This window comes from Chiloscyllium punctatum, chromosome 19, assembly GCF_047496795.1.
Source record: "Chiloscyllium punctatum isolate Juve2018m chromosome 19, sChiPun1.3, whole genome shotgun sequence".
NCBI lineage: Eukaryota > Metazoa > Chordata > Chondrichthyes > Orectolobiformes > Hemiscylliidae > Chiloscyllium > Chiloscyllium punctatum.
The window spans coordinates 86,860,549-86,887,729 of record NC_092757.1 but is presented as its reverse complement, the minus strand read 5'-3'; the positions used below and the strand labels follow the sequence as shown (position 1 = coordinate 86,887,729).

General features: G+C 42.0%; 1 protein-coding gene across 5 annotated transcripts in view; it reads left to right on the top strand.

Annotated features, from left to right (window-relative positions):
• ulk2 (unc-51 like autophagy activating kinase 2) overlaps positions 1 to 27,181 on the top strand; it is a 122,250-nt gene that overhangs the window by 15,225 nt on the left and 79,844 nt on the right. For all 5 annotated transcript variants that reach the window (XM_072589971.1, XM_072589970.1, XM_072589972.1 and 2 more), the window contains exon 3: positions 847 to 888. In XM_072589971.1, the coding sequence (XP_072446072.1) occupies positions 847 to 888 (42 nt within the window). The remainder of the gene's footprint in view (positions 1 to 846; positions 889 to 27,181) is intronic.

Sequence of the window (27,181 nt, the reverse complement as noted above, 5' to 3'; positions counted from 1 at the left end):
TCAGATGTTGCCTGATCTGTTGTGCATTTTTCATGTCGCTGTTGTTGCCCATCAGTACTGTGCAGTGCTGTTACATTTTAGATCCTGACTCAAGAAGTTTAGTTTGACTCCTGGGTTCTGAAACTGGGTTCAAATTGGCAGGTAATGTGATGTGCATTCTCAGTATGTCTGTGACAGTTAGTGATTTATTTATTTATATTGTCATGTTGGCAGTTTCATTCTTTGGACAGTACTGCTATTTGGAAATTGCATTTGATTTAAAACCAATTACTTTTGCACCTGCTGCAGCACGTCTCGTCTTTGCATTTTGATTATCTTTCATTTCCCTTCTTGTGTTTCTTTTATGAGAAACTTAATTTAAAATCAGATCTTAGGACAATGCTTCAATTTGATTATTTTGTTGCTTCCCAGTAGCAAACATGTAATAAATAGAACATTAATTGCACTGAAAACGTTGATATTTAATTTGCACAAATGTCTGTTTGTGTTTAATCTTTGCCAGTGTAATTGAATGCATGTTGTTTTGTTGTAGTATTGATACCCAATGTTTTAATGGAAATTTGAGGTTGAAGATCAATGCTTTGTACACATGTAACACTGCAGAAGTAGGTGTCGAGGAAACAGCTGAATACTGCTCCCCTTTAATCAATTCAGTTCAATAATCTTTCTGAACTAAAGACAGCAATTTGGGCAACTATTTGAAGAGGTCAAATTCCTGTGTTTTCCATATTGCACTCACATTTACAGAGCTGAAATTAAAGGGCATTAAAGAGTAAATGTTCTCAAGTTCAATGATTTTCACTGTATTTTACATTTCAGTTACAAATTCTGTGCTTTTCCTTTTAGGAGCTTCAGCATGAGAACATCGTAGCACTTTATGATGTTCAGGTAAGATAGTTAATTCTGGTTTGTTTTTATCACTCACAATACTAATTAATCTTTGAAAGAACATTTATTATAGGTGTCATTCTGACTCAACTGGCTAAAATTGCAAGTTAGTTAATATAAAAGTGTCTTACGATTTTCTGCATCTGAATCTTGGGGACATAGGTTAATTTGATTTTACTGCTGGAAGTTTAAAATAATAAAGAGGTTATTGATTGAAGAGAAGTATTTTCTATCCAGTTTTTCTTTTCAGGATGTTTTTTCGCTAAAATCATTATTAACCACGTGTAGCATTGTCATCGTTTTACTGCCAGGGCATGGAGTCGTGGTAATATCACTCTTGCAGAAGGTTTACATGCAATTTTCCATTTATTATATTTTGTCGATAACTTTGATGACTAGCCAAGAGGTTATCAACATTTAACTCATTTAGAGAACATTGCTCATTCTTCTGCACATTTTGGTATGTTGCTACTATTATTGATATGACACAAGAAAATTCAACTTTTTATTTAAATTATTCCTCCTAAAGAATTGGGCACTGAGAAGCTGAAAACAGTAAACTAAACTTCTACTTTAGGATGGACTCCATATTATTTGCTGAGGATGAAAAAAAAACGCCTTAAGAGCATATGTCCCATTATTAGTCACCAAGTTGTTACAAACCTGAGGAGAGAGACTATGAAGCACTCATGCTTTAAATTACTGTATGGATTTCACTCTCCGGTATTATCCATGGAAGCAGTATCGTTCCCTTGTTCCCTCTTGAACTTCATGAAGTTGCTGCATCTGCACGTTAACTACACATTAAACTCCTCACATGAAATTGTCTACTAATTAAATGTAACCATTTGTTTAGATTAGATTACTTACAGTCTGGAAACAGACCCTTCGGCCCAACAAGTCCACACCGACCCGCCGAAGCGTGCGCACCCACCCAGACCCATTCCCCTCTGCACCTAACACTACGGGCAATTTAGCTTGGCCAGTTCACCTAACCTGCACGTTTTTGGACTCCGGGAGGAAACCAGAGCACCTGGAGGAAACCCACGTAGACACGGGGAGAATGTGCAAACTCCACACAGTCAGTCACCTGAGGTGGGAATTGAACCCGGGTCTCTGGCGCTGTGAGGCAGCAGTGCTAACCACCGTGCCGCCCATTAAAGATGTGGTAATTGCTACATGACTGTCAATCAACTTCTTGAGCACAGAAATTCAATAATTAAAGTTTAAAATAGTGAATTATTTGGAAGATTGTAATAAAATTTTAATCTCATAATCCCATCCTTCCTTCTCTTCTCATCTTTCTTTGTGTTTGAATTGATATTGAAATCACTTGCTTGAATTCCCTTTCCTCCTAAGTGGTCCATTGTTTTTAATCCTAAACTCCATTAGTTAAGAAGGTAAAATTGTTGATCCTGTTCATCAAGCTCACCATGTTATCTTTTCACACTTCCTGAACAAATTTGTTTTTGATTAGCTTGCAGTAATTGTGCTTTGACTAGAACCTCAAGCAAAAACACTTACTTCTACATCAGTATGAGATTTCTATTTTTCACAAAACTTGGCATTATGAGCAAAGTTGTAGGCAGTTTGTGCCTACCCGTGTCAGAAGCCTTTATCTCTTTATCTATTTATCCTTTACTATAAATTGTGTCTTATGATCTGCCCCACTAGTTACCTGACAAAGGAGCAATGATCCGAAAGCTTGAACTTCCATATAAACCTGTTGGACTATAACCTGGTGTTGTGTGAATTTTAACTTTGTCCATCCCAGTCCATCACCGGCACCTTCACATCCTCGTCCTGTATGGCATGTTATTTAATTTCTAAAAGGAAACCAGAGATTAATTTGATCTTGGGCCAGATCTCTCTATATTGCAACCATGCCCATGTGAGCAATCCCATGCAGCAAAAATCCTCATAAGTTGGGCTGGTATTTTTGCAACATCTTCAGGTGTATTTTATTCAGGAAGATGGATGTAATTAGAAGGTTGGGCGCTACATTCTTCTAGGGAGCAGTTACATCGGTACCGTGGATCATTAACTAATTTAGTGTGCTTTTGAGGTAATTTTAGTCGGATTGTTTGATGGATGTAAGTTTGCTCACTGAGCTGGAAGATTCGTTTTCAGACATTTAGTCACCATACTAGGTAACTCCGGCTTCACCGGAGGCTCCCTGATGTTACCTAGTATGGTGACGAAATGTCTGAAAATGAACCTTCCAGCTCAGTAAGCAAACTTCCATCCAGAACCTCAACCTGAGCTACAAATCTTCTGAAAACCCGCTAGGATTGTTTGTATTATTTGCTTTGGTGTATTTTTAGGATGGAGAGCACAACTTCATATTTTGTAAATTGTGAAACTATGTATTAAAGTAGCATTAATTGCACCTTGAATTAATAATGTGAGTGCTTAAAAAAATAAATTTATGTGGGGAGACATGGTTTGAATGGCCTCTGTTAATGTGTATAGAGAGGGATTGAAGGTCCAGGTGGAGACAAACAGAAATTGCTAGAGCAACTTAGCAGGTCTGGCAGCATTTGTGGAGAGAAAGCAGAATTAATGTTTCAGGTCCAGTGACCCTTCCTCAGACTGTTCTGAAATGTGAGCTCTGCTTTTCTCCACTGTCAGTTCCTCCAATTTATGTTTTTTTTAGATCTCTAGTATTCTTTGTTTTACTCAAGGTGGACAGCTTGTTTGACACTGTTTGGCTCGTTACCTTAAATGGTCCCAAACTGTGAAACAAAACTACCTCGTGATTAGTTACCACAGATGTTGCTGAATGTGAATACTGATCTATAAGTGCAGGTAACCTTAAAAATCAGAAGAAGCAATGTATTCAGAGACTACCGGAGCTTCCAGGGTGCCTCTGTGAGTGTTGTGAAGTGTGGGTCTGGCTGTTATCCACATTGCAGGAGATGGTAAATTCAAACTTTTAGTTTGAGGAAAACAGTTCTTTGAACACAGATTTTGGATTAGTGGTGCTGGAAGAGCACAGCAGTTCAGGCAGCATCTGAAGAGCAGCAAAATCGACGTTTCGGGCAAAAGCCCTTCATCAGGAATAAAGGCAGAGAGCCTGAAGTGTGGAGAGATAAGCTAGAGGAGGGTGGGGGTGGGGAGAAAGTAGCATAGAGTACAATGGGTGAGTGGGGGAGGGGATGAAGATGATAGGTCAGGGAGGAGGGTGGAGTGGGAGGTGGAAAAGGAGATAGGCAGGTAGGACAAGTCATGGTGACAGTGCTGAGCTGGAAGTTTGGAACTAGGGTGAGGTGGGGGAAGGGGAAATGAGGAAACTGTTGGAAGTCCACATTGATGCCATGGGGTTGGAGTGTTCTGAGGTGGAAGATGAGGCGTTCTTCCTCCAGGCGTCTGGTGAGGGAGCGGCGGTGAAGGAGGCCCAGGATTTCCATGTCCTTGGCAGAGTGGGAGGGGGAGTTGAAATGTTGGGCTATGGGGCGGTGTGGTTGATTGGTGCGGGTGTCCCAGAGATGTTCCTTAAAGCGCTCTGCTAGGAGGTGCCCAGTCTCCCCAATGTAGAGGAGACCGCATCGGGAGTAACGGATACAATAAATGATATTAGTGGATGTGCAAGTAAAACTTTGATGGATGTGGAAGGCTCCTTTAGGGCCTTTGATAGAGGTGAGGGAGGAGGTGTGGGCGCACGTTTTGCAGTTCCTGCGGTGGCAGGGGAAGGTGCCAGGATGGGAGGGTGGGTTGTAGGGGGGCGTGGACCTGACTAGGTAGTCACGGAGGGAACAGTCTTTGCGGAAGGCGGAAAGGGGTGGGGAGGGAAATATATCCTTGGAGGTGGCGGAAATGTCGGCGGATGATTTGGTTTATGCGAAGGTTGGTAGAGTGAAAGGTGAGCACCAGGGGCGTTCCGTCCTTGTTACAGTTGGAGGGGTGGGGTCTGAGGGCGGAGGTGCGGGATGTAGACGAGATGCGTTGGAGGACATCTTTAACCACATGGGAAGGAAAATTGCGGTTTCTCAAGAAGGAGGCCATCTGGTGTGTTCTGTAGTGGAACTGGTCCTCCTGGGAGCAGATGTGGCGGAGCAATTGGGGATACAGGATGATATTTTGCAAGAGGTAGGGTGGGAAGAGGTGTAATCCAGGTAGCTGTGGGAGTCGGTGGGTTTGTAAAAAATGTCAGTGTCAAGTCGGTCATCATTAATGGAGATGGAGAGGTCCAGGAAGGGGAGGGAGGTGTCGGAGATGGTCCAGGTAAATTTAAGGTCAGGGTGGAATGTGTTGGTGAAGTTGATGAATTGCTCAACCTCCTCGCGGGAGCACGAGGTGGCACCAATGTAGTCATCAGTGTAGCAGAGGAAGAGATGGGGAGTGGTGCCGGTGTAATTACGGAAGATGGACTGTTCTACGTAGCCAACAAAGAGACAGGCATAGCTGGGGCCCATACGTGTGCCCATGCCTACCCCTTTGGTCTGGAGGAAGTGGGAGGGTTCAAAGGAGAAATTGTTAAGGGTGAGGACCAGTTCGGCCAAACGAATGAGTGTTGGTGGAAGGGTAATGTTGGGGACTTTGGGAGAGGTAAAAATAGAGGGCTTGGAGGCCCTGGTCATGGCGGATGGAGGTGTAGAGGGATTGGATATCCATGGTGAAGATGAGGCGTTGGGGGCTGGGGAAATGGAAGTCTTGGAGGTGGAGGGCGTGGGTGGTGTCTCGAACGTATGTGGGGAGTTCCTGGACTAGGGGGCTCGGACAGTGTTGAGGTAGGTAGAGAGGAGTTCAGTGGGGCAGGAGCATGCTGAGACAATGGGTTGGCCAGGGTGGTCAAGCTTGTGGATCTTGGGAAGGAGGTAGAACCGGGCAGTGCGGGGTGCCTGGACCATGAGGTTGGAAGCTGTGGGTGGGAGATCTCCTGAGGTGATGAGGCTCTGTATGGTCTGGGAGATGATGGTTTGGTGATGGGGGGTGGGGTCAAGGTCGAGGGGGTGGTAGGAAGAGGTGTCCTCGAGGTGGCGTTTGGCTTCAGCGGTGTAGAGGTCAGTGCGCCAGGCTACCACAGCGCCCCCTTTATCTGTTGGCTTGATGGTGAGGTCGGTATTGGAGCAGAGGATTGGAGGGCTGCACGTTGTGAGGATGAGAGGTTGGAGTGGGGGAGGGGTGTAGACAAGTTGAGGCGGTTAATGCCCCAGTGGCAGTTGGAAATGAAGAGGTCGAGGGCGGGTAATAGGCCAGCGTGGGGTGTCCAGGTGGATGCAGTGTGTTGGAGGTGGGCAAAGGGGTCCTCGGAAGGTGGGCGGGAATCCTGATTGTGAAAGTAAGCTCGGAGGCGGAGGTGGTGGAAGAAGTGTTCGACGTCATGGCGTGTATTAAATTCATTGATTTTTATCTACCTGTTTGAACACAGGTCAATTCTACAGAACTGTAGGGTGAACCTGAACAATGCATGTCAGTCCTGTATTTAGTGTTGTTTCATCAACTTCCTCAATCCAGTAGTGAAAAGTAGTTGTCATATAAATACATAAAGTTTGGACTTGTGAGAAGCTGCCAACTCATTAATGCCAAGAACTGCAGCTTCCTACGGGGTTAGTAGATGAGGTATTTCACAGCAGAGTGCTTTAGCTGACAACAGACAGAGATGTTTACAAATGGACCAAACAGTACCTGCTGTTCAGCAGCAGCACAAGCTATAAAATTGGCTGCGGAGGAGTCCTGCCTTGACAGCAGGCAGAAGCAGTTAGGACTGGAAGGGAATTAAGTAAAACATAATTACCTAAACCTCTGTCCTACTCTTTATTAGGTGGAAACAGCATTTGTAAGGATAGAATAATGACAGAAGTATTTTTGTTTTTCTTTCAATCCCCTCTTCAGTCCACCTGCTAAAATAATTTGAGCAATGTTTTTGCAAAAATCAAAGTGCATGCTGGATGCCAAAGCAAAACTGTAATTATGGTTTTTCAGAAGGTAGGAATTTGAATATTTTCCCCAGTAGTTGTTTGGTTCTCAGGCTCTGCCCTAACAGATTTGCAATGTGGCAGCACAACAAAATTTGCTGAAATTGTTTTGTAGTTTATCCACTAAACTGTGCTTTAGCTTAGCTTTTGAGTCTTTGTCTCCTGTAGTTCATGTGAGCAAATGACTAAATTAATGGAAACTTTGTTTTCTTTTTGTCCCAAGAGGAGGATGTCAAATGAAGAAACTTTCTCTGCATATGAAGCAGTTGATAACGCAAACTGGAATTATTTCAAAGCAGTAATCTAACTGAGGGGATTCGGTTTTTAAAATTGAATTCTAGATGACCTCTGTGACATTGATCATGAATAGTTTGGATCTGGCTGCAACTGTCACGGTCTTTTACTGATTAGCTGCTGAAATGGTGCTGTCTAGTCTGACTTATCCCTTTAGGGCTGAAACTTGGACATTGTATCTGTGTGAGTGAAGTCAGTCAGAGACCAGTTATTGGGGGAAACAATTGTGTAGATTGTTGAAACAAAGCTCTCAAGCATTGGAGAGGCCAGCTTTTCAAAAAGCAAAAACAAATGAATAGAAGTTCTTATTAAGGCATGTTTTGATTTTATTTGAAGTGTAATGTGTATGCACTGGATGTGACATGATTTTTAATACATGTTAGCAGAATTTGTGTGGTCATGGATTTGTGCAGATCCTCCCTGAGGGATACTGGGTGAAAGTGGATGCTGACATCAGTTGAAGGCAATTGTTGGAAGTTGCTGCGCCTGGGTTCCTTGATTTGTTATCTCAACCTACTCCCAGTTACCTTGGTCAAACAGAGCAGAAAGCTACAGGACCTATTTCTCAATTTGCAGACAATATTTTTGGGAAAAGAGAGACTGTGGAGGCCTTTTTATTTATTTTCATTACTTTTTCTGGAATTTAGTTCAACTACAGTGCAAAACTCTGCTCCTGAATTAAAGCAATGACGCTGTTCAGGTATAAATGTAATTAAAGTGGAGTTCAGAAATAAACTGTTTCCCCCAGTTTTTCAGAGTCAGTCATACAGCTGTGCAGCATGGAAATAGTTCATAAATATTTTGATGTTACAGATTCACTGTGGAATTTCAAGTGCAGAGAGGGACCTGAATGTTCAAGTGCACCAGTCACAAAATGTTAGTCTGCAGGTACAGCAATTAATCAAGAGGGCTCATGGGATAGTATCTTTTATTATGTGAGGCATTAAACATAAAAGTAACGCTGTTGAGCTTCAGCTGTGTATAGAGCACTTCTGAAATTACATTTCAAATACTGTGTGCAGTTTTGGTTGCCTTCGTTGGAGGTTCAGAGAATGTTTACTAAAATGATGCGGGGTAAAAGAGGATAGATTGAACAGACTGGGTTTGTTTCCACTGGAGATTAGAATAGTGAGAGGTGACTTGATTGAAGTGTATAGGATCGCAAATAGTCTTGGCAAGGTGGACATGGAAAGGACATTTCCTGTTGGCATCAGTCCAGACCTAAGAGACGCTACTTTGAAATTAAGGGTTGCCTTCTTAGGACAGATGAGGAAAGATGTTTTCTTGGAGGATTGTGCATCCTTGGAATTGCGGTGCAGAAAGCAGTGGAGATGGGCTTCATTAAATCATTTTAAGATGTAAGTAGATTCCTGTTAGGCAAAGTTACTGGGGCAGCAGATAGTGTGGGATTCAAAACACAAACTGATCAGTTATGATTTTATTGAATGGTGGGGCAGGCTTGAGGTGCTGAATGAAGTACAGGTCGACCGCCGTATCCGTGGAATCAGTTTCCGCAATTCCATTTACTGGTGGTTTACTGCATCTCTAACATATTATGGGGAACCTTCTGGGACCAGGGAGCTGCCAGGAAGGCAAGCTTCCCATTTATTGAGTGGGTTTCGGGCTTCTGTGGTAGGTCTTGGATCGTATCCCCATGGGTATGTGTACTTTGGTTCCTGTTTTATATGTTCATATGAATTTATTGCACTACTTTGCAGTGCAGCAGTGGAGCATAATGTAGAAAGGTAAAGTCACCATAATCCCAGAAGGCCTAAAGGCAGCAATCCCAGATTGCAGAGTGACGACAGATGGTGAATTTAACCTGAGGGTCACCATGCCTCAAGAAAGGAGTGAGGTTGAGAAGATGGGTTCTTTATGGTGACCTCAGCTGGTGTGGGAATTGAACCTGTGCTGTTTGTGTTATTCTGCGTTGCAAACTAGCTGTCCAGCCAATTGAGCTAACAGACCTCCATTGGTATACATGTTTATTGTACACTTTTTTTTGTTTTTTTTCCCCCAGTAATAGAAGTGAGTTTGTTTCATTCAACACATTCCCATTTCAGGAATGGTCAGAATTTTTTTTAAAATTAGCTTTTTTTATGCTCTTGGTTTTTGAAATTTGGTTTTATTTTTCTTGCTCTTTTTTTTTCAACAGGGGAGGCACGGTGGCTCAGTAGTTAGCACTGCTGCCTCTCAGCACCAGGGTCCCGGGTTCAATTCCCACCTCAGGTGACTGTGCAAACTCCACAGACATTCTTCCCGTGTCTGCGTGGGTTTCCTCCGGGTGCTCCAGTTTCCTCCCACAATGTGCAGGTCATGTGAGTTGGCCATGCTAAATTGCCCGTAGTATTAGGTGCATTAGTCAGAGGGAAATGGGTCTGGGTGGGTTACTCTTTGGAGGGTCGGTGTGGACTTGTTGGGCTGAGCGGCCTGTTTTCACACTGTCGGGAATCTAATTGATTCTAATCATATATTTGTATACCTTAACTGACATTAAGCAAAAGAAAAGTTACAAGTGTTTTCTGAAATAGAAGATGGAAGTATGGTTTTCTGTCTTTTTGGTAAATATCATCTGATTTGCATTGACATTTACGGCAGATCATTCTGTTCTGAGTGCAAACAGACTTGACATTGGAGGAAATAAATTGAATAGTCATCTGTTTTGGCACAGATTTTCAAAACAGGTCCTATAATGTTATTTCAGGAGGTTATTAAATATAAAAACATAAAAACACAGAAAATAAAAGCAGGAGTCAACGATTCAAGCTCTTCAAACTCACTCTGCCATTTGCTACGGTCATGGCTGATCGTCCAACTCAGTAGGCTGTTTCCGCTTTCTCCCCCATCCAGAATGGGCTTTCGTTCTGACGACTGAGTTTGCCTGAAATAGTTTTCAAAAAGCTCTGTTTTTCACATGCAGTCTGAGTTCTTTTTTAAAGAGAAGACCGTTGATTTCAGTCTGCATAATCTCTTAGCATTCTATTGAATACCATCAACAGGTTTATCTTCTCAGCCTGAGCCAATTATTCACAGGGTCATTCACTTCAGTAACCTTGAGAATGTAGACTAGTTTGATGCCTTTGTGTGTTGTGGAAGTGTCAAGCCAAGTGAAACATTCTAGCTCCATCTGCTTAATTAGGAGTTTCCAGGTGGAAGTTAGGTACTCCTTTTGAGGAAAACAGGAAATTCTCTTTGGTTTTCTGGCTAGTGCACAATTACTGTCGATAGTTCAATCCACACATTCAGGGGTGTTACACACATTGCTGGAGTGGTAGAGGACATGACCATTGCTCCACAAGAGTCCATCATTACTCTCAAGGCAACACAAATCAGCTTAGTTAATCTCTCTTGGTCGGACCGTTGGTGACTCTATGCAAAAAGGTGTCATGCTGACCTCAACATTAATTGCAGAAAAAGAATTCTGGAGAACATTGGAATAATTCTGAGAAATTTGCATGAAAATGCAAGTTCTTCTTTGTATAGTATGGAGTCTTTTGTTACCTTTCCATTAGAATCATCATGTACTTCTCATTACATTTCATCTTTTACTTATTGCCTGAAACAGGACTATAGTTCCCCAACTATTTATCAATAACCCGTTTTATCACTTGAAAATTAATTCAATCCCAGATGCAAACAGAAACAAAATGGCATAACGCTTGGTATATAATTGTTAACATTTGTGTATTGTGGAACATATGCATCATACAACTAAGAAAATCTCTGATTTCCAAGTTTCTTTGTTTAAAAAAATTTACTATGGGGGAATCCAGGATGGTGGCGATCTAGGAGGATTGTGTTGCTGGGCTCCACACCACAATGTTGGCAGCACAGAGCTAGAATCCATCCCAACCAAGTCATTTTAAACAACAAAACTGGTGAAGGAGCTATAGAACTTGAAAATTTGTCTTGCCTTTGCTTTTGCTGTGGGTGAATGCCGAAGAAAGGAGGGAGTTTGTCGGAGGGTGGGACCGTGGCTGAATCCACCGGGGTGGCAGGCCCGCTTACTCGCCAGGCCTTGGTTGCTGAACTCACCAAATCTCGCAAGATGTTGGGAAAACAGATTGAAAAAACAATTGAGGAAAATCTGGCCCCGATCTCTGCTATGCTCTAAAAGCACAAACAGCAGCTGGAAGACCTCCGGGAAAGGACGGATGAGCTTGATTGCTGAGTCATGGGTAGAAACTGATACTGATTAATCCAGGAGCCAGATTGAAGCCATGGAGAGACAGGTCTGTGGTTTGTTGGGTCTGGTAGATGATCTTGAGAGCTGGGGCAGTAAGAAGAGTCTTCATGTTGTGGGTCTGCTGGAGGTGAAGGAAGGTGAGTGGCCAGTCGAATATTTTGAGAAGTGGTTGTTGTGCTGCATTTCCTAAGTTTGCAGGCCAAAAGAAAAGGATAAAGATTGAGATAGCCCACCAGGTCGCAGTGCGGAGGCCAGGAATGGACCAACGCCCTTGCCCTACAGTTCCATCATTACAATGACAAACAGAGTCATGGAAGCTTCCAGAACCTGGGGAAGAAATTGAGGGCCATTGTTGTGTGCGGGCTCTAGGTTCATGTTTTTCCAAGACTTTTTGGCGGCGGTAATCCGGAAAAGGAAAGCCGATAACGGCGTCAAGCGGTGCTTCAGCTTACCTTTTAATGGATCTGTACATTTATATGACTCGCTGGAGATAGAGAAGAATTTTGCGGGCACGCTAACTTAAACCACACAATTGCATAGGTAGAAATTGTGGAAATAGGTTGTTCGGGTTTGTCTTCCTTTGGGGAGGACTTGTTAGAGTCTCCTTTTTATTGGTAATAAATTGCGTTAAATTATGCTCAGAATGGGTTGATTATTTATCTTTAATTTTGAGGTTAAGTTATATTAGTCGATGGGTGATGTATTTACTTTTAAATTACTTGTGCATATTGCTGATTGATCCTTTTTTTTAATGCTACTTCATCCTGTACTGCCTGTGTTTGTGGTACGATCCTAGGTAGGTGGAGTTAAGAGGATAGTTGGGATGGCAGGTAGGGTTTTGAGATGTGTAGGTGCCCCCTTTGAATGGGGCAGGGGGTAAATTCCTTCAATCAGTGCCTGTGGCACTTTACATATGGTTTTGCTTTTTGGTTTTTGATGTACTTTTTTTGCAAGTTTGTTTAGGTTTGATTGTAGTTTTAGTTTCTGTAATTTTTATGTTTTGTGGATTTTCTTTTATTAAAGCTCAATGATTTGTAATTCGAATTCTTCCTCTCTGGAGTCTAAATGTTGCTATGCAATGTTATGGCTATGGATGTGTTTAAGTGGTGTACCTGGAACATTAAGGGGAGCCCTCACTAGTTAAGAGGAAAAAAGGTACTCTGCAGTCTTGAAAGGGTGGTTACTGCCATATTGCAGGAGACACACCTAGATGATGCAGAATATTTGAAACTGCAACAGAATGGGTATGATCGGGTTTATTTCTCATCTTTCAATACGAGGAGTAGGGGAGAGGCCATACATGTTAGGAAGAATCTCCCATTTAAATTGTAAGTGTGTTAAAGACATGCATGGGAGATGCATTATTCTTAAAGCCTTGATAAATGGGGAAGAATACAGGATCTTCAATGTTTACTGTCCCCAGTCCCCACCCCCAAGTTCCTGGTAGACACACTTTCTAAATTGATTAGCCTTGCACCTCGGCATATTATCATGGGGAGGGTTTTAACTGTTTAATAGCTCCTATGATAGACAGATTTCCCAAAGGCCCCTGATATCATCATCATCACAATCTAAGCAACTAAGCGGTTGTGTGTTGAGCTAGGTCCAGTGGACGTCTGGAGGTGCGTTCACCCTACAAGTAGGGATTTCACATTTTTTTCCAGTCCACACAAATGTCATACCAGGATTAATCTCTTTTTGACGCCCGCAGTGCATTTGGGCTCAATGTTGTCATGTACAATTGGCCACATTACTATATCTGATCACACCCCAGTGTACCTAATGGTCAGGAGCAAGGGCGCTATGCTAGGTTCAGACACTGGTGTCTAGATCCCTTCATCCTTAAGGATAGCAAGTTAATTGAATACTTTTCCAATGAATTCAGGGCTTTTCTAGATGTTAATTCAGGCTCGCTCTAAACACATCTAAAGGCAGCCAAGAAGGCATACTTTGAGCCCTCGCTTGTTAAATTACAGAGGATCACAGTGCTTTGGTCCACACTGAGCTCTCACAGACATCCAAGAAAGGACTTACTTTTGCAAAACAAAGATTATTTGAACATGGAGACAAACCGAGCAAGTACTTTGTGAATCTTGCCAGGAAAAGGAGTGCTCCTCAAGCCATTACCTTGATCAGGGAAGACGCTGGAAACCTAACCTGTGATTCTAAAAAGCTTAACGAGGCATTTTGGAAATTTTATTCTGAACTATACAAGTCTGAAAGTTGTGAGGATGGACGGGCTAGGGTGGAGTCTTTTTTTTCAGTAATATGGATCTCATGGGTGTAAACCCCAAACAAGAGTCTCCTTAATTCCCCCTTTGTCAGTGCGAGAGGTGCAGGAGGCTGTGAGGCACCTTGAGAATGGAAAGGCACCTGGTCCTGAAAGAATTTATAAACATACTGTCAGGACCGATGCTTAGTATGTTCACTGATTCACATAGTTGTGGCCTACTCATGCCATCTTTGAGAGAGGCAAACATCTCTCTTTTCCTTAAAAAAGGCAGGCCCTGGAGGATTGTGCTTCCTTATAGGCCCATCTCACTTTGAATATCGATTTCAAAATCCTATCTGAAACTCTTGCACTAAGACTAGAATCTATGCTGCCTTCCACTATTAATGAGGATCAGATGGGTTTTATAAAGGGTCGCAGATCGTTTAATTATGTCAGGGGTTACCTAATGTGGTCCAAGTATATCAACAGGGATTAGTGATCTCTCTAGATGCAGAGAAGGCATTTGATCAGGCCAAGTGGCCATACCTTTTTTATACTTCAAAGTAGTTTGGCTTGAGTGAGATCTTTATCAGATGGATAAAGGTTCTCACCAATGGTGTGCAGTTGAGCAATTTTAACATCCTTAGGGGCAATTGATAGGGCTGTCCCCTATCTCTGTTGCGTTTCACAGTGGTGATTGAGCTGCTGGCAGAGACCAAATATAAGAATCCCAATATATCTGCTCCAGAAGTAGGGGCAAAGTCACATAAGATTGCATTGTATGCAGATGATATTCTTATCTTTTTGTCAAATCCAACAGTTTTGGTGCCTCATCTGAAGCAATGCATTAACTCGTTTAGTGGTTTTTCAGCTTACAAGATCAATTTTATGAAATTGGAGGCCATGTCCATGGGTGTTCTCCCAAAAGTGCCGGGTCCTGAGGACAAATCTCGATTTCCTTTTAAATGGTCATAGGAGAGTTTTTGTTTACTCAGGTATATTCATTACTCCTGTGTTTGATTGGCTATTTAAACCAACTTTGCCCATTTTGTTCAACAGAATCAAACAAGACCTTCTAAGATGGGAAGTGCTTCCGATCTCTTGGTTAGGTCGGACCTGCTGTATGCTATGTGAATGCTCCCTTTGATCCTTACTAAGCAGGCATTCAGGAGACTGGCTGGTTCAGTTCTTTAATCTGACATTGCAAACGATGCTTTATTAAAATAACTAATTTACAATTACCCCAAGGACTGGGAGGAGTGGACTTCCTGGATTTTGAAAACTATCAGTGATTGGGCTGGGGGGATCCTCCCTCACTGCGGTTAGATATCGAAGCTTCTCAGGCAAGGTGCACCCTTACTGGCCTAATGTTCTTGGACAAAATGAGGACAGTTAAGGAATATTGCCATAGCCCATTGGTTATCAATACTGTTAAAGCATGGAAGGCAATGCAGCAGAGTGTGGGCAATATTGCCAAAACATCATTTTTTACATCTATAGTTGGTATGCCAGGTTTTCAACTGGGGATGATGGGCTCTGGGTTTAAGCTATGGACACCTAGGAGCGTGTCTTGCCTGGGTGACGTATTTGAGGGGAGGTATTGATGTCTTTTGATCAGTTGGCTCGAAAAATACGAGTTGCCCAGTATGGACCTCTTCTGTTTTTTTTTTCAAATTAGTGATTTCATTTAAAAAAACTACAGTTCTAGCTGATTCCTATAGATCTGACATGGACACGAGGGTGCTTAGTGCTGAGAACATGCTTTCACTTAGCACTCTTTATCACCAGCTGAGAGAAGGCCCCTCGGACAAGACCGAGCAGCTTTGTAAGGTATGGGAGGGGGAGCTGGACATTGAACTCTCCTCTGAAACATGGGAGGATATCTGGGAAAACACAAGAAGGATCTCCATTTGCGATAGGACCCATACCTTGCAGTGGAAGATTCTCTACATGGTCCACTTGGCTCCAGATCATGTCTCAAAATTTAAAGTTGGACTGTCCCCACCATGTCCCAAATGTAAAATGAGGAAAATATCTTACTCATTGTCTTTGTCTTTGTTCCTGTCACAGGCTCCGGACATACTGGAGTGCTGTGGTAGATGAAACCGAGGGGGTCTCGGGGGCAGAGGTGGACTTGGACCTGGTAGTTCTTCCTTTTGGCCTGGTTAATGTACTTCATTTAGATGCGCTCAAAAAAAACTTCTTTTGCAAGAAAGAAGATTCTGTTAAGAGTGGGTATCTGAAAGTCCCCCAGGACTGTCGGGCTGGCGTAAACTAGTCATGGAGCACATCCCTTTTGGATTTTCTCACTAGTATGGTGCACCATAAAACTGAGACTTTTTTATAAGATGTGGCAGCCCTTTTTGGACTGCTTGGGCACAAATTTGTCGGCCACACTAGTAAGACCCTTTATATAACCATGATGATTCTGTTTAATGAATCTGCTATCCAGAGAGGAAAAATTACAAACACATGAGCATGTATAAATTTATGCTCTTGATGGATGAGGGCTATTGCTCTGGTTTGTTGAGCCATATTATTATTATTGTCATGATTTATTAGTTGTTTATGTAATTAAGGGGTTACTTTGTACTGTTTTGAACTGTATTTTTGTTTGTTGTAATATCCAAAAAAGAAGTTTTCAATAAAAAATGTATATGTAAAATGCTTACTGTTTTATGTATACCAGCCAATTACTTGACCTGAGCCACCAAGCTCATGATCCCGCGCCAGGAAACATCAGAACCGCAGGGGCACGGATTGTTCCTCCTTGCCAGGATTGGGCTCTGATGGGCCACGCGTTAGCAATGGAGGCATTGCCGTCACGAGTCAGACTTGGGACTCAGTGAAGTGTCGACTGTCTCTGGAGAACGTGACTAGACCAATGCCAGATGCTGCCTGAGCCTGTCTGCTCATGTAAGACACAGGTTTCAGGAGGGGATGCCAATTCCATTTGCTGTTTCCATGACCCCATGGGAACTGCTGATCTACAAGGTTAAATCCTTTTGAACGTTGCTACGTCCTTCAGTTGCTTTAATGTTCTACAAATGTGGAAGTTTCATTCATAAACGTATCAAAATAGTAAGTGCCACAAAACTCGCTACCCTGCTTTTTACTACTTACCGGGTTGGAAATCTCTCTAAATCGATGCCTTCTATTTCCTGTTTTCTACCTATTTCTATCCTCTGGTCTCCCCATTTCGTGACCTTTTTGTTATTAATTTTTAATATGGGACCCTCTTAGAAATTTTGAAAATAAAAACATTGTCATCTTTATTGTGTAACTTCAGTATTATTTTCAGGAAATTTCTGATAAGCAAAACATACCTTCCTTCTGTGAGCCATTGTTTTGTTAATTGTTAAACTTTCTGTGCAACTAAAGTTTAAACTAATCTGTCAGTAATTTCCAGTTTATATCTCAACTTGGTGTTACTTGGCCACTTTCTGCTCCTTGGAAAATCCGAAGTTAAATTTACCAAATTGTCAGATTGCAATTTGTCTGCCAATACTTAGTTGACATGATCCTTGGAGGGAAAAGAACAAAACTCTTGATTTAGACTTTGCTTTATCAGTGTGGAGTTTATTCTTTAATAACAGAACAAGGACACTGTGTCCATTTACAAGTATATTTATTGTTAGCTTGGTAACATGATTACTTTGACCTCATTCTACATTTTAGTCAAATTTAGACTTTAGCATTTAAATACTACCATTATCAAATATGCATGGTTCAAACAATAGAGATGACATGCTTATCACTGTTTAATTCAATGTTGAATTCTGCTGTAAAGAATTTTATGTGTACATTGTGTGCTCAAGATATGCACAGGAATGTGCAGTTTTCTCCTATCGAAAGTGGCAACCAGTAATTGAGCAATCATTCCAGTGAGCTATTCAGGTAGGTTGAGCCAACAGTTATTGGCCTTAACAGCCACTTCCCAAACATAGTTCCAAAACCTATGGATAACTCATTCCATCATACAAACTGCATACATTTGTAAAAAAGGCTTTTTTTAAATTTGGTGCATGACTGAGCTCTGCAATAAATCAGGATTTTGCCATACGTCAGGGGTGGCTGTAGGTTTTTTGAACGGTAGTTTTAAAATAATGCAGATGAGATTGTAAAAGACTTGAAGGTGTTTGTTAATGGGAGTTTATGGTTTGTGAGAATACCACAAAGATCAACAGCATTCAATTTGAAAAGAGGAGAGCCAGTGGAAGTGATCTCTTTGGATTTCCAGAAGGCTTTTGCCAAAGTGCTGCACAAGAGACTGCAAAATAAGAGCCCATGGTATTGGGGCAAGGTACTGGCATGGATAGAGGATTGGCTCACTGATAGAAGGCAGAGAGCAGGGATAAAGGGATTTTTTCAGGATGACAGTCAGTGTCTTCTGGAGTTCTGCAGGGTTCATTGATTGAATGGCAGAGCAGACTTGATGAGCTGAATGGCCTGGTTCTGCTCCTATGTCTTATGGTCTGTTAACTTGGGTGAAGATTATGCTTTAAAGCCCAAGTTACTTGATTTGAAGGTCACTATCCTTGCTTGGGAGGTCTCAGTAAAAGGAATGAAGACTGGCTGGCTCAAACTGTTATTTATTTGGTGCCCACCAGTCAGTGGCACTGCATTCAGAGAAGAAAGATGGTGAACTATCTTGATTTGCAGCAAGATTCTTGCCAAGAAAGTTAACAGCCTTTGAGATGTAGATATAGCAGAGGATGCTTATAATTGGGTGGACACACAAAAAGAAGAATGTGTTAAATCAAGAGTAGGGGCTTGCAAATCAAAAAGTTAGTTAAGTACAGTTGGAAAGAAAAAGATTGGCATGTACGAAAAATGGGAGCAAAGATCCAACAGCCATCATTCTGGCAATAATTGAAGGAAACATTGTGAGCAGAAGGAGAAAAGGAAGAAAGAAAATGGATGATGTTGAAATGTGAACTAATGGAGGCTCAAAGAAGCAAGACTGTGCCAGGGGCTCCACTAAAGCTGCAGTGCAAAACTAAGTCGAGATACACTGCCATTCATCGATTGGTGAGCTGTTGCAGGAAGATGGGCAAAGCTGTGGAGCTATTTAATCACTAGGCTGAAGATAGAAGTCAGATGCATGTGAGAGAGGGGATGAGTTTGCTGGCACCCCACAAAGATTTGTGAGGATGGGTCTGCTGGGCAAACAAAGACTTGGTATGGGATTGTGCGTGAGATTTTCAGGTGAGTTGAAGTTCATGAAGTAAACAAAACCAGCCAGGAGAGCATTGGCTTAATATTGTTTGGTTGTGACAGGTACAAAGAGTTTTTCTGGATTATGTTCCAAGATATAAAAAGGGTTCAGAAAAGATTTACAAGGATGTTGCCAGGGTTGGAGGATTTGAGCTATAGGGAGAGGCTGAACAGGCTGGGACTGTTTTACCTGGAGCGTCGGAGGCTGAGGGGTGACCTTGTAGAGGTTTACAAAATTATGAAGGGCGTGGATAGGATAAATAGACAAGCTCTTTTTCCTTGGGTCGGGGAGTCCAGAACTAGAGGGCATAGGTTTAGGGTGAGAGGGGAAAGATATAAAAGAGACCTAAGGGGCAACTTTTTCACGCAGAGGGTGGTACGTGTATGGAATGAGCTGCGAGAGGATGTGGCGGAGGCTGGTACAATTTCAGCATTTAAGAGGCATGTGGATGGGTATATGAATAGGAAGGGTTTGGAGGGATATGGGCCGGGTGCGAGCAGGTGGGACTAAATTGGGTTGGGATATCTGGTCGGCATGGACAGGTTGGACCGAAGCGTCTGTTTCCATACTGTACATCTCTATGACTCTGTAAAGATGGATTTGGAATATCAAATGAAGGAGCATTTGTGAGCACTTGGAAATTCAGTTTCTGACTGAGCCGCATATTCAGGTCAGTTTTTCAATGAACTTTGTCCTCTGGACAATTTCTGATTGAACAAACCATGAACCCAGGTTGTGAATGGCTTGTTTTTTTTTAAACCTGATATGGTGGCCAGGAATGAAATGGAATTGATAGTAACCATATGGTGGTTATGCTGGAGGCTGAAAAGGAAGGCTTTGGCCTTCCCAATATTAAGTGTGTAGAAGTCACAGCAGATGAATTGGATTGAATTATCATGACCCTATTGTGAAGAAAGTCCTCCTGAATTGCTGCAGGTTCCAAGTAGATGATGTTTTCTGTCTGCAGGGTTTCCCCAGTGAAGGCTACTTGGATGTGACCTCCGGGAGTATGAAACAATGTCGGTGTCTCCTGATGGGATTTGAGGAGAAAGGAAGCAGTCAAGAGGAACATGGAGAGGTTCTTTATCCTTAAAGGTGTTCAGAAGGCAAGGCAGAAATGGGCAAACTTGTCCAAACCCCAAGAAAACATGCGGATGGTGGGGGTTGATGTTAAGGAGGATCTCCAGGAGGTGAAGAGCCAGCACACCTCACTTTGTCTCAGAGGTCTCAAAGATATCTTCTAGTCCTGGGTCTGGACTGGAGCAGGATGAGACATGCTTGCGATGTTTCTTCCAGAAAGTGCACAAGGAGAGCTCTGTGCTCAACAGCCTGAAGGAAGATGATGGCTCGGTGGCGTCATCTCAATTTGACACCCCTTGGATCAGCTAATCCTTTTATGTCATACTGTGTGACATGAAGTCCGCAGACAGTGTGGGCTCCTAGTTGTTCCTGCCGTCTATCATGGATATCTGAGATGACAGCATGTGGGAGAGACTGGACCAACCGTTACATTTGGCTGAGCTGACTGAGGCCCTTTGAGTCCTTAGAAAAGAATAAAACTCCCAGAAGCAGCTGCTTACCGGCCGAGTTGTATTTAGCTCTTTGGGACTTGATTGGCCAAGACCTGCTGTTGCTGTATGATAGTGTGCTTCTAGCAGGTAGCATGTGTGAATCTGTGTGGAAAGGTATCATCACCCTCCTCCACAAACAGATGGGGGGAGAGGGAGGAAGCTAGAACTTGCCAATCTATTTCAGTGCGAATGCAGACTACAAAATCCTGTCTAAGGTTATCGCCAACCAGGTCAGCTCTGCTGTGGGATCAGTGACTCACCCCGACCAGACCTGTGTTGTACCGGGCAGTACAATCTCTGACAGCCTAGCACTCCTCGGGTATGATCGTCTCCCTGCAGGACAAGCGGGGTGGATGCCTGCCTCATCAGCCTGGATCAGGGGAGGGCCTTTGATAGGATATAGGGCACCTACATGTGGGGCATGCTGTTCAAAATGAGCTTTGGAGAGGGAGTCTGCAATTGGATCCAACTGCTCTACACCAGCATCTGTTAGTGCAGTCTCAGTTAATGGGTGGGAATCAGAAGTTTTCTGATCCGATCTGGAGTCAGACAGGGCTATCCATACACTCCTCCCATGTTTTATAAAGTCTTTTGCTGAGTCCATCAGGAAGGATGCGAGCTTCAGAGGGGTGAGGCATTGTAGGCCTGCAGGTCAAGGTCTCCCTGTACATGGATGATGTTGTTGTTTGCTGCTCAGATCCATTGTCTGTGCACAGACTCAGGAGCGCATCTATGACCAGTTTGAACTGGCCTTGGGAGTCAAGGCAAGTTGAGGCAAGAGTGAGGCCATATTCTTTGTTAACGTGACTGATTAATCCTTTATCCTTTATACCAAATGCTGCCCTCACCCTAATGGCTGCCTTTGTGTGTGGCTGCATCAAGCTGTGCGTTGACCCTCGGTACACAAACACCAAGTGTCACAACGTACTGAGGATCTACCTTTTGCTGGTGTTGCGAAGGATGCGTCTAGCCTCATTACAGAATGCTCCAAGTAGTTGGACTGTTCTGGATCACCTGTCCCATTTGGAGAAATTTGCAAAGAGAAGCACCTTTGACCACAAGTCCATCAGGAAGGTGTCAGCATATAGCATCCTAGAGATTGTATGGGGAAAAGGAGAGGGTGGACCCTATTGTGTGGTTCCCTGGCTGAATGCCTCATAACCACAACTTTCCAACAAACCCCAGGATATTGTTTGGTTAATGGTGAGAAGGATACTACCTGTGAGATCCTTTTATGTATGCCCGGTCAGTCTGTGCCACTGCTGGCGCGTGTCGTTGCGAAGGACGTCTGGAGAACGATGCAGGTTCCTCCCAAAGTTCGTACCGAGCAGCTCCATGAAGTGGGACTGTGCTGCACTATCTGTTCCCCAGGGCACATACCGAGACAAACATCAACGGCACCATCGGCGAAAGATGTTTTTTGGTCTGCCCGAAACTTGTTGGTCTTCCAGACCAAGTAGTTGACCCCGACTGAGTGTTTCAGACCTGGCACATTCCAAGACGCGGTGGGGAAAGACCACTGTCTCAGGTGTTTCTGCTGAAGTACAAAAGGGGTCCATCAGTTATCGGACCCTCCCGGTGTCTCAAATCCATGTAGATGCAATCTTGCACAAGTAAGAAATCCCTTTTGTTTGCTGGATAGAGTTAAAGTCCAATGTTTCTTCATATGCTATTGTACAGAATTGCTTTAGGTGCTGTGTATGTATACGAAGATACTTTATGAATAAAGCATATTTTTTAAATAAAAAAAAATCAGTCAGTGAAGGTTGTCATGACAGTTGTGTTCTCAAGCGGCAAAGTAAAAATTTGACTTCACACAGGATTGAGGTGGTGGTGGAGAAAGAAACATTTAAACATCTGGTGATCGTTTAAAATTCATGGGCAAAATAGGCGATGGGCCCACACACACTCATCCATATGCACAAACCCACACACAATTTTGTGGGGTGAATTTGTACTTGCAGAATTAGATTTTATTTTGCTCAAAAACTGCATGAATCCATGTAAGATTGTGTAAATCCCTATTTTCAAAATAGAATCAGTCTGAACATTGGGGCACAGACAGACTCGCACCTTCACTGCATTATCTGAGCTGACATGGTACTTATTGTTAAAGTTCACTTGAGAATGTAACTTCAAACAAAGTTACATATGAAAGAACTGAAACCAACAAGGTCATTCTAAAATATGAGAGATTTAACAAATAATCCAGGTAGTCTTCAACATATCATTTCAGTTGCAGCACATTAACCTTTTGCTGTAAATTGTGTCCTACGATCTTATACTCCATAACCACCTGATGAAGGAGCAGCGCTGTGAAAGCTAGTGCTTCCAAATAAACCTGTTGGACTATAACCTGGTGTTGTGTGATTTTTAACTTTGTACACCCCAGTCCAACACCAGCTCCTCCAAATCAATCTATTCTGCCATATTTTAACCAGACCGACTATTTATTACAAGCAGAGTATCTCATTGGTTATTCATTAACTAGATTTTTTTTCACTGCACCAAAGTAGAAACCAATGGTGAAGGAAGTTTTTGTTTTAAAAATAGGGAGAAATAAGGGGGAGGGAGAAAGAGCACAGAGACACTGTCACATAACGCACCAAAAATTTGAGCTTCTTGAGCTGATTATCCAAGGATACATTACTGACAATAAGGGAATCCAGAGAGAGATATTCATCTCAGGAGCACTGTGTGATGGTGAGTAAGGAATGGATAAACCTCAGTGGGGAAGGAAGTCTTGTTAAATAACAGCATGCTCTCATCAATAATTTCTTAAAAGTTATGGAAGTATTGCTGTCAGGTTTGTATTCATAAAGATTTGTCGAGCTACCAATTGCACAATTCCATAAGGCACCTCTTGAGTTCTACTAGATTGTAAACCAGTTTGAAAGGATAAATCCAGAAAGCTTGCAAGTTGAGCTTTAATAGAAGAGATCTGCACCATTGCAGACTTGCAAACATCATGTATCCACATCAGTGCCAAACTTGTCCATACAAATGGACATGGCTGTGGTATGAATTTCAGGGTAAGGAAACACCTTTGCAGCTGTACCAAAGGAGATTCTCGAAATGATTCAAGTTGTGATGTGCCCGAATGGCCAGCATATAGCAACATAGAAAATATGGACAGGAGTAGGCCGTTCAGCCCTTTGAGTTGCTCCACCATTCAACACGATCACAGCTGATCATCCAACTAAGTTCCTGTTTGTGCATTCTCCCCATTCCCTTTGATCTCTTTAACCCTAAGAATTATATCAATTAACTCCTCCTTCAAAGCATTCAATATTTTTACCTCAACACCTTTCTGTATCAGAGAATTCAACAGGCTCACCACTCTGGGTGAAAACGCTTTCATCATTCTCAATCCTAAATGGCCTATCCCATATCCTGAAACTGTGACTCCCTAGTCTTTGTGAGCATCCTTCCCACATTTGCCCTGTCTAATCCTATTAGAATTTTATAGGTTTCTGAGGTTCCCCTTCATTCTTCTGAACTCTAGTAATTATTGTCATAACCAATCCAGTCTGTCGTCACATGTCTATAGTGTTATTCCAGGAAACAGTCTGCTTTAGTCTGAATCATTTCTGAATGGCGCCCTGAACAATTATCATTATCCTTCTCTGTCAGTCTTACAACATTAGTAATCCAGGAGTCTCCAGAAATCTGAATACCGCTGTATTCACTGTGTTTGTTTTGAAATACATTCATTCTTCTATTTTTGTGCTAGAAGTATATTTCAATGTTTTTCTCAATGCTCCAGAGGGAAGCTTTTGATTAGAAAATTACTCTGCCCTTCTTCAATTGTTATTTTATCAACAGTATTTTCCTGAATAATTTTTTGCTCATTTCACTTGGAAACACTAAAAACAAAATCTTTGGACTTTAAATTAGCAGCTTTATTCCTGCTAGATTTCAGTTCTGATATTGCGAGTTATTTTGGGGCTAATAATCAAATAAAAAGAGCATTCTATGTCAACAAGGAATTGTTTTCTTGATGGCTGCAGATTTGATGTTATTTATACTTTGTGTACAGGACTGGAATATTAACAAGTACTGCAGCAATTAAACAGCAGATATTATTTCTATGCTGCATTAGAAAATTTATTAATTATTTCAGTCTGACAGCTTGCAAATAGAAAAAGTTCTGCTAATTAAAGATGTAAGCTTTTTCTAAATTGTATGGAGATAATGCCTGTATTGAATTGTAGAATTGTAAAGTTTGATTTGAAAGACTGTAAATCTGAAACATAAAATGATCCAGCTGTTAGGAGTTTAAAGGAACTTGTTTGTATCCAAGTAAAATGTTGCAAAGGTATTTGTGATCATTCAAAGCATTTGTTGATTAAAGAGACTGTTTTAATACGTTTCTGTTTATTTGGAACTCTTTGAATTCCATCTTCAGAGCCATAAGATGCAGGAGTAGAGATCGGCCCATTGAGCCTACCCTGCTATTCATTGAGATCGTAGGTGATCTCATAGTCCTCAAATTCACTTATCTGCCTTTTTCCCATAACCCTTGATTCTTTTCCTGATTAAGAATCTATCTATTGAATATACTAAACCCATACTGTAGTAAAGGATTCCCTGAATTTGCTACCCTCTGAAAGAAGTAATTTGTCCTCATCTCTGTCCTAACTTGGTGCCTTGTTCCTTTGATATTATGACCTCCTGGACCTGGACACTTCCACAAAGAGAAACAACCTTTTAGAATCATAGAGGTCTACAGCATAGAAACAGGACCTTTGGCCCAACTTGCCCATGATGTGCAGTTTTCACAATTTAAACTAGTCTCATTTGCCTGCATTTGATCCATATCCCTCCATACCTGTCTCACCTGAGTACCTGTCTAAATGTTTCTTAAATAACTTCCACCACTACCTCTGGCAGCCTGTTTCAGGCACTCACCACCCTCTGGACCCTTTTGTAATTCTCCCCTCTCAACTTAAGTCTGTGCCCTCAAGTCTTAAACTCTCCTACCATGGTGAAAAGCTGTTGACTATCTCCCTTTCTATGTGTCTCATGATTTTATAGACCTCTATAATGTCACTTCTCAGTCTCCTATGAATCATACAGTTACATAGCACTGAAACAAGCCCTTTGGCCCCAGGTACTTCCTGCTGACCACGTTCCCTAAACTGAACTTGTCTCATTTGCCTGCATTTTGCCTGTATCCCTCATCCTATAAGCCTTTCCTATCTTTGTACCTGGTTCAGAGTTCTTTTAAAGTTTGTAATGTACCTATCTCTACCATTTCCTCTGACAGCTGGCACCATATTTGCACTATCCTCTGGGTGAAAAAGTCCCCTCAGGTCCCTTTTAAATCTCCCAGAAACCTCTCTAACAACTTACCTATTACTGACATTAGGCTCACTGATCGGTATAGTTCCATGGCTTTTCCTTGCAGCCTGTCTTAATAGCATGTACCTTGTCAAGCTTCTGAAGAATCGTGTGTGTTTCAATAATCCCTCCTCTCATTCTTCTAAACGCCAGTGAGAGCAAGCCTAACTTACTGAACCTGTCCTCACAAAGAAATCCCTTCAGGCTCAGAGTCACCTATTCATATTCTAAGAAATGCTATTTCACTTTTTTGATATTTTACATTGCTAATGCCAGTGTAATCTTTTGATGAGTATGTGCCACATTTTTTATTCAGCGCTACAGTAATAAACAGGAGAGTTTACTATTCAGTTCAATAGCATGGAGGAGTTTGCGAAAAGCACTGTTGTCCTGCGCTCTGCCAACTATTCTTAGAGATACCTCAAAAGTGAATGGTTTCAAGGAAAAGCTTTCCAAGGAACATGTTTTTGTTTCCTTTTCCTTAATTAGAAATTTTTTTTTGTTACAGGGACATTGCCATGACAAAAGACAAGATGAGACATAGAATTAAATCTTTGCATTAATGTGAATGTATCTTGCCTTACATTGAAACAAACTGTTTTAATAACTGTAATGCAGCAGCTATGATGTTTTCAATGCCACAGCCTCTAGTGGAGTGACAGTGAAGATTTGATTGCAGGGGAAAGCTGTTCAATTGATTGTGACTGAATATTCCCAACAGTGATGCTGTTCAATTCATGTTTATAAACTTAAACGTTGCACAGTAATTAGTCACGTGGTCAGATAGAATGGCAGTGTAAAGTTGCGCTCGACCTCCAGCTGCACCTTAGCTGATGGGCAGGAACAAAATGTTCTGGCAACAGTATTGTATGTTGTTTTTCTTCTCTTCCCAATGCACGTTAGTTTAGATTTCTTACTACCCCTTGTTAAGTCTAGTTAGTTAAGCTTGCAATAGCATTTCAAGAGGAGCTATTTATTTTATCCAAGAATCTCAAATGTGCTCAAGTAAATTTGGAATTGTAGCATGCATCACGTGAAAGTGGAGATCGGGTTTCTGTTGTTTTTGAATGCCAAACCTCAGCTTGGGATACACTTTGGAAGAAACATTTTAAAAATGTGAACCCTATAAACTTAATTCCATCAGTAATCCAGGGGACAATTCTCCAGTGTTCAACAGATAAGATAGTAGGAAGACAAGGTAGACAAACACCAAAAGAGTTGGGTACAAGAAATATTGCAGATATCAAATAGAAATATATCAACAACGACATTATGATATAATAACAAAACATGCTCAAACGATTCAAGCAGTCTGAGAGCATCTTTGGAGAGAAACTTGGTGAATGGCATAGACTTTCTGGTTGCTGGTCTTGATAAGGTTGATGAGTCTTTCATTGTGACTCTGAAATTTCGTGATTTATATTGTAGTTGTTATAGAGATGTACAGCACGCAAACAGACCCTCTGGTCTAACTCGTCCATGCCGACCAACTATTTTAAATTAATCTAGTCCCATTTGTCAGCACTTGGCCCACATCCCTCTCCACCCTTC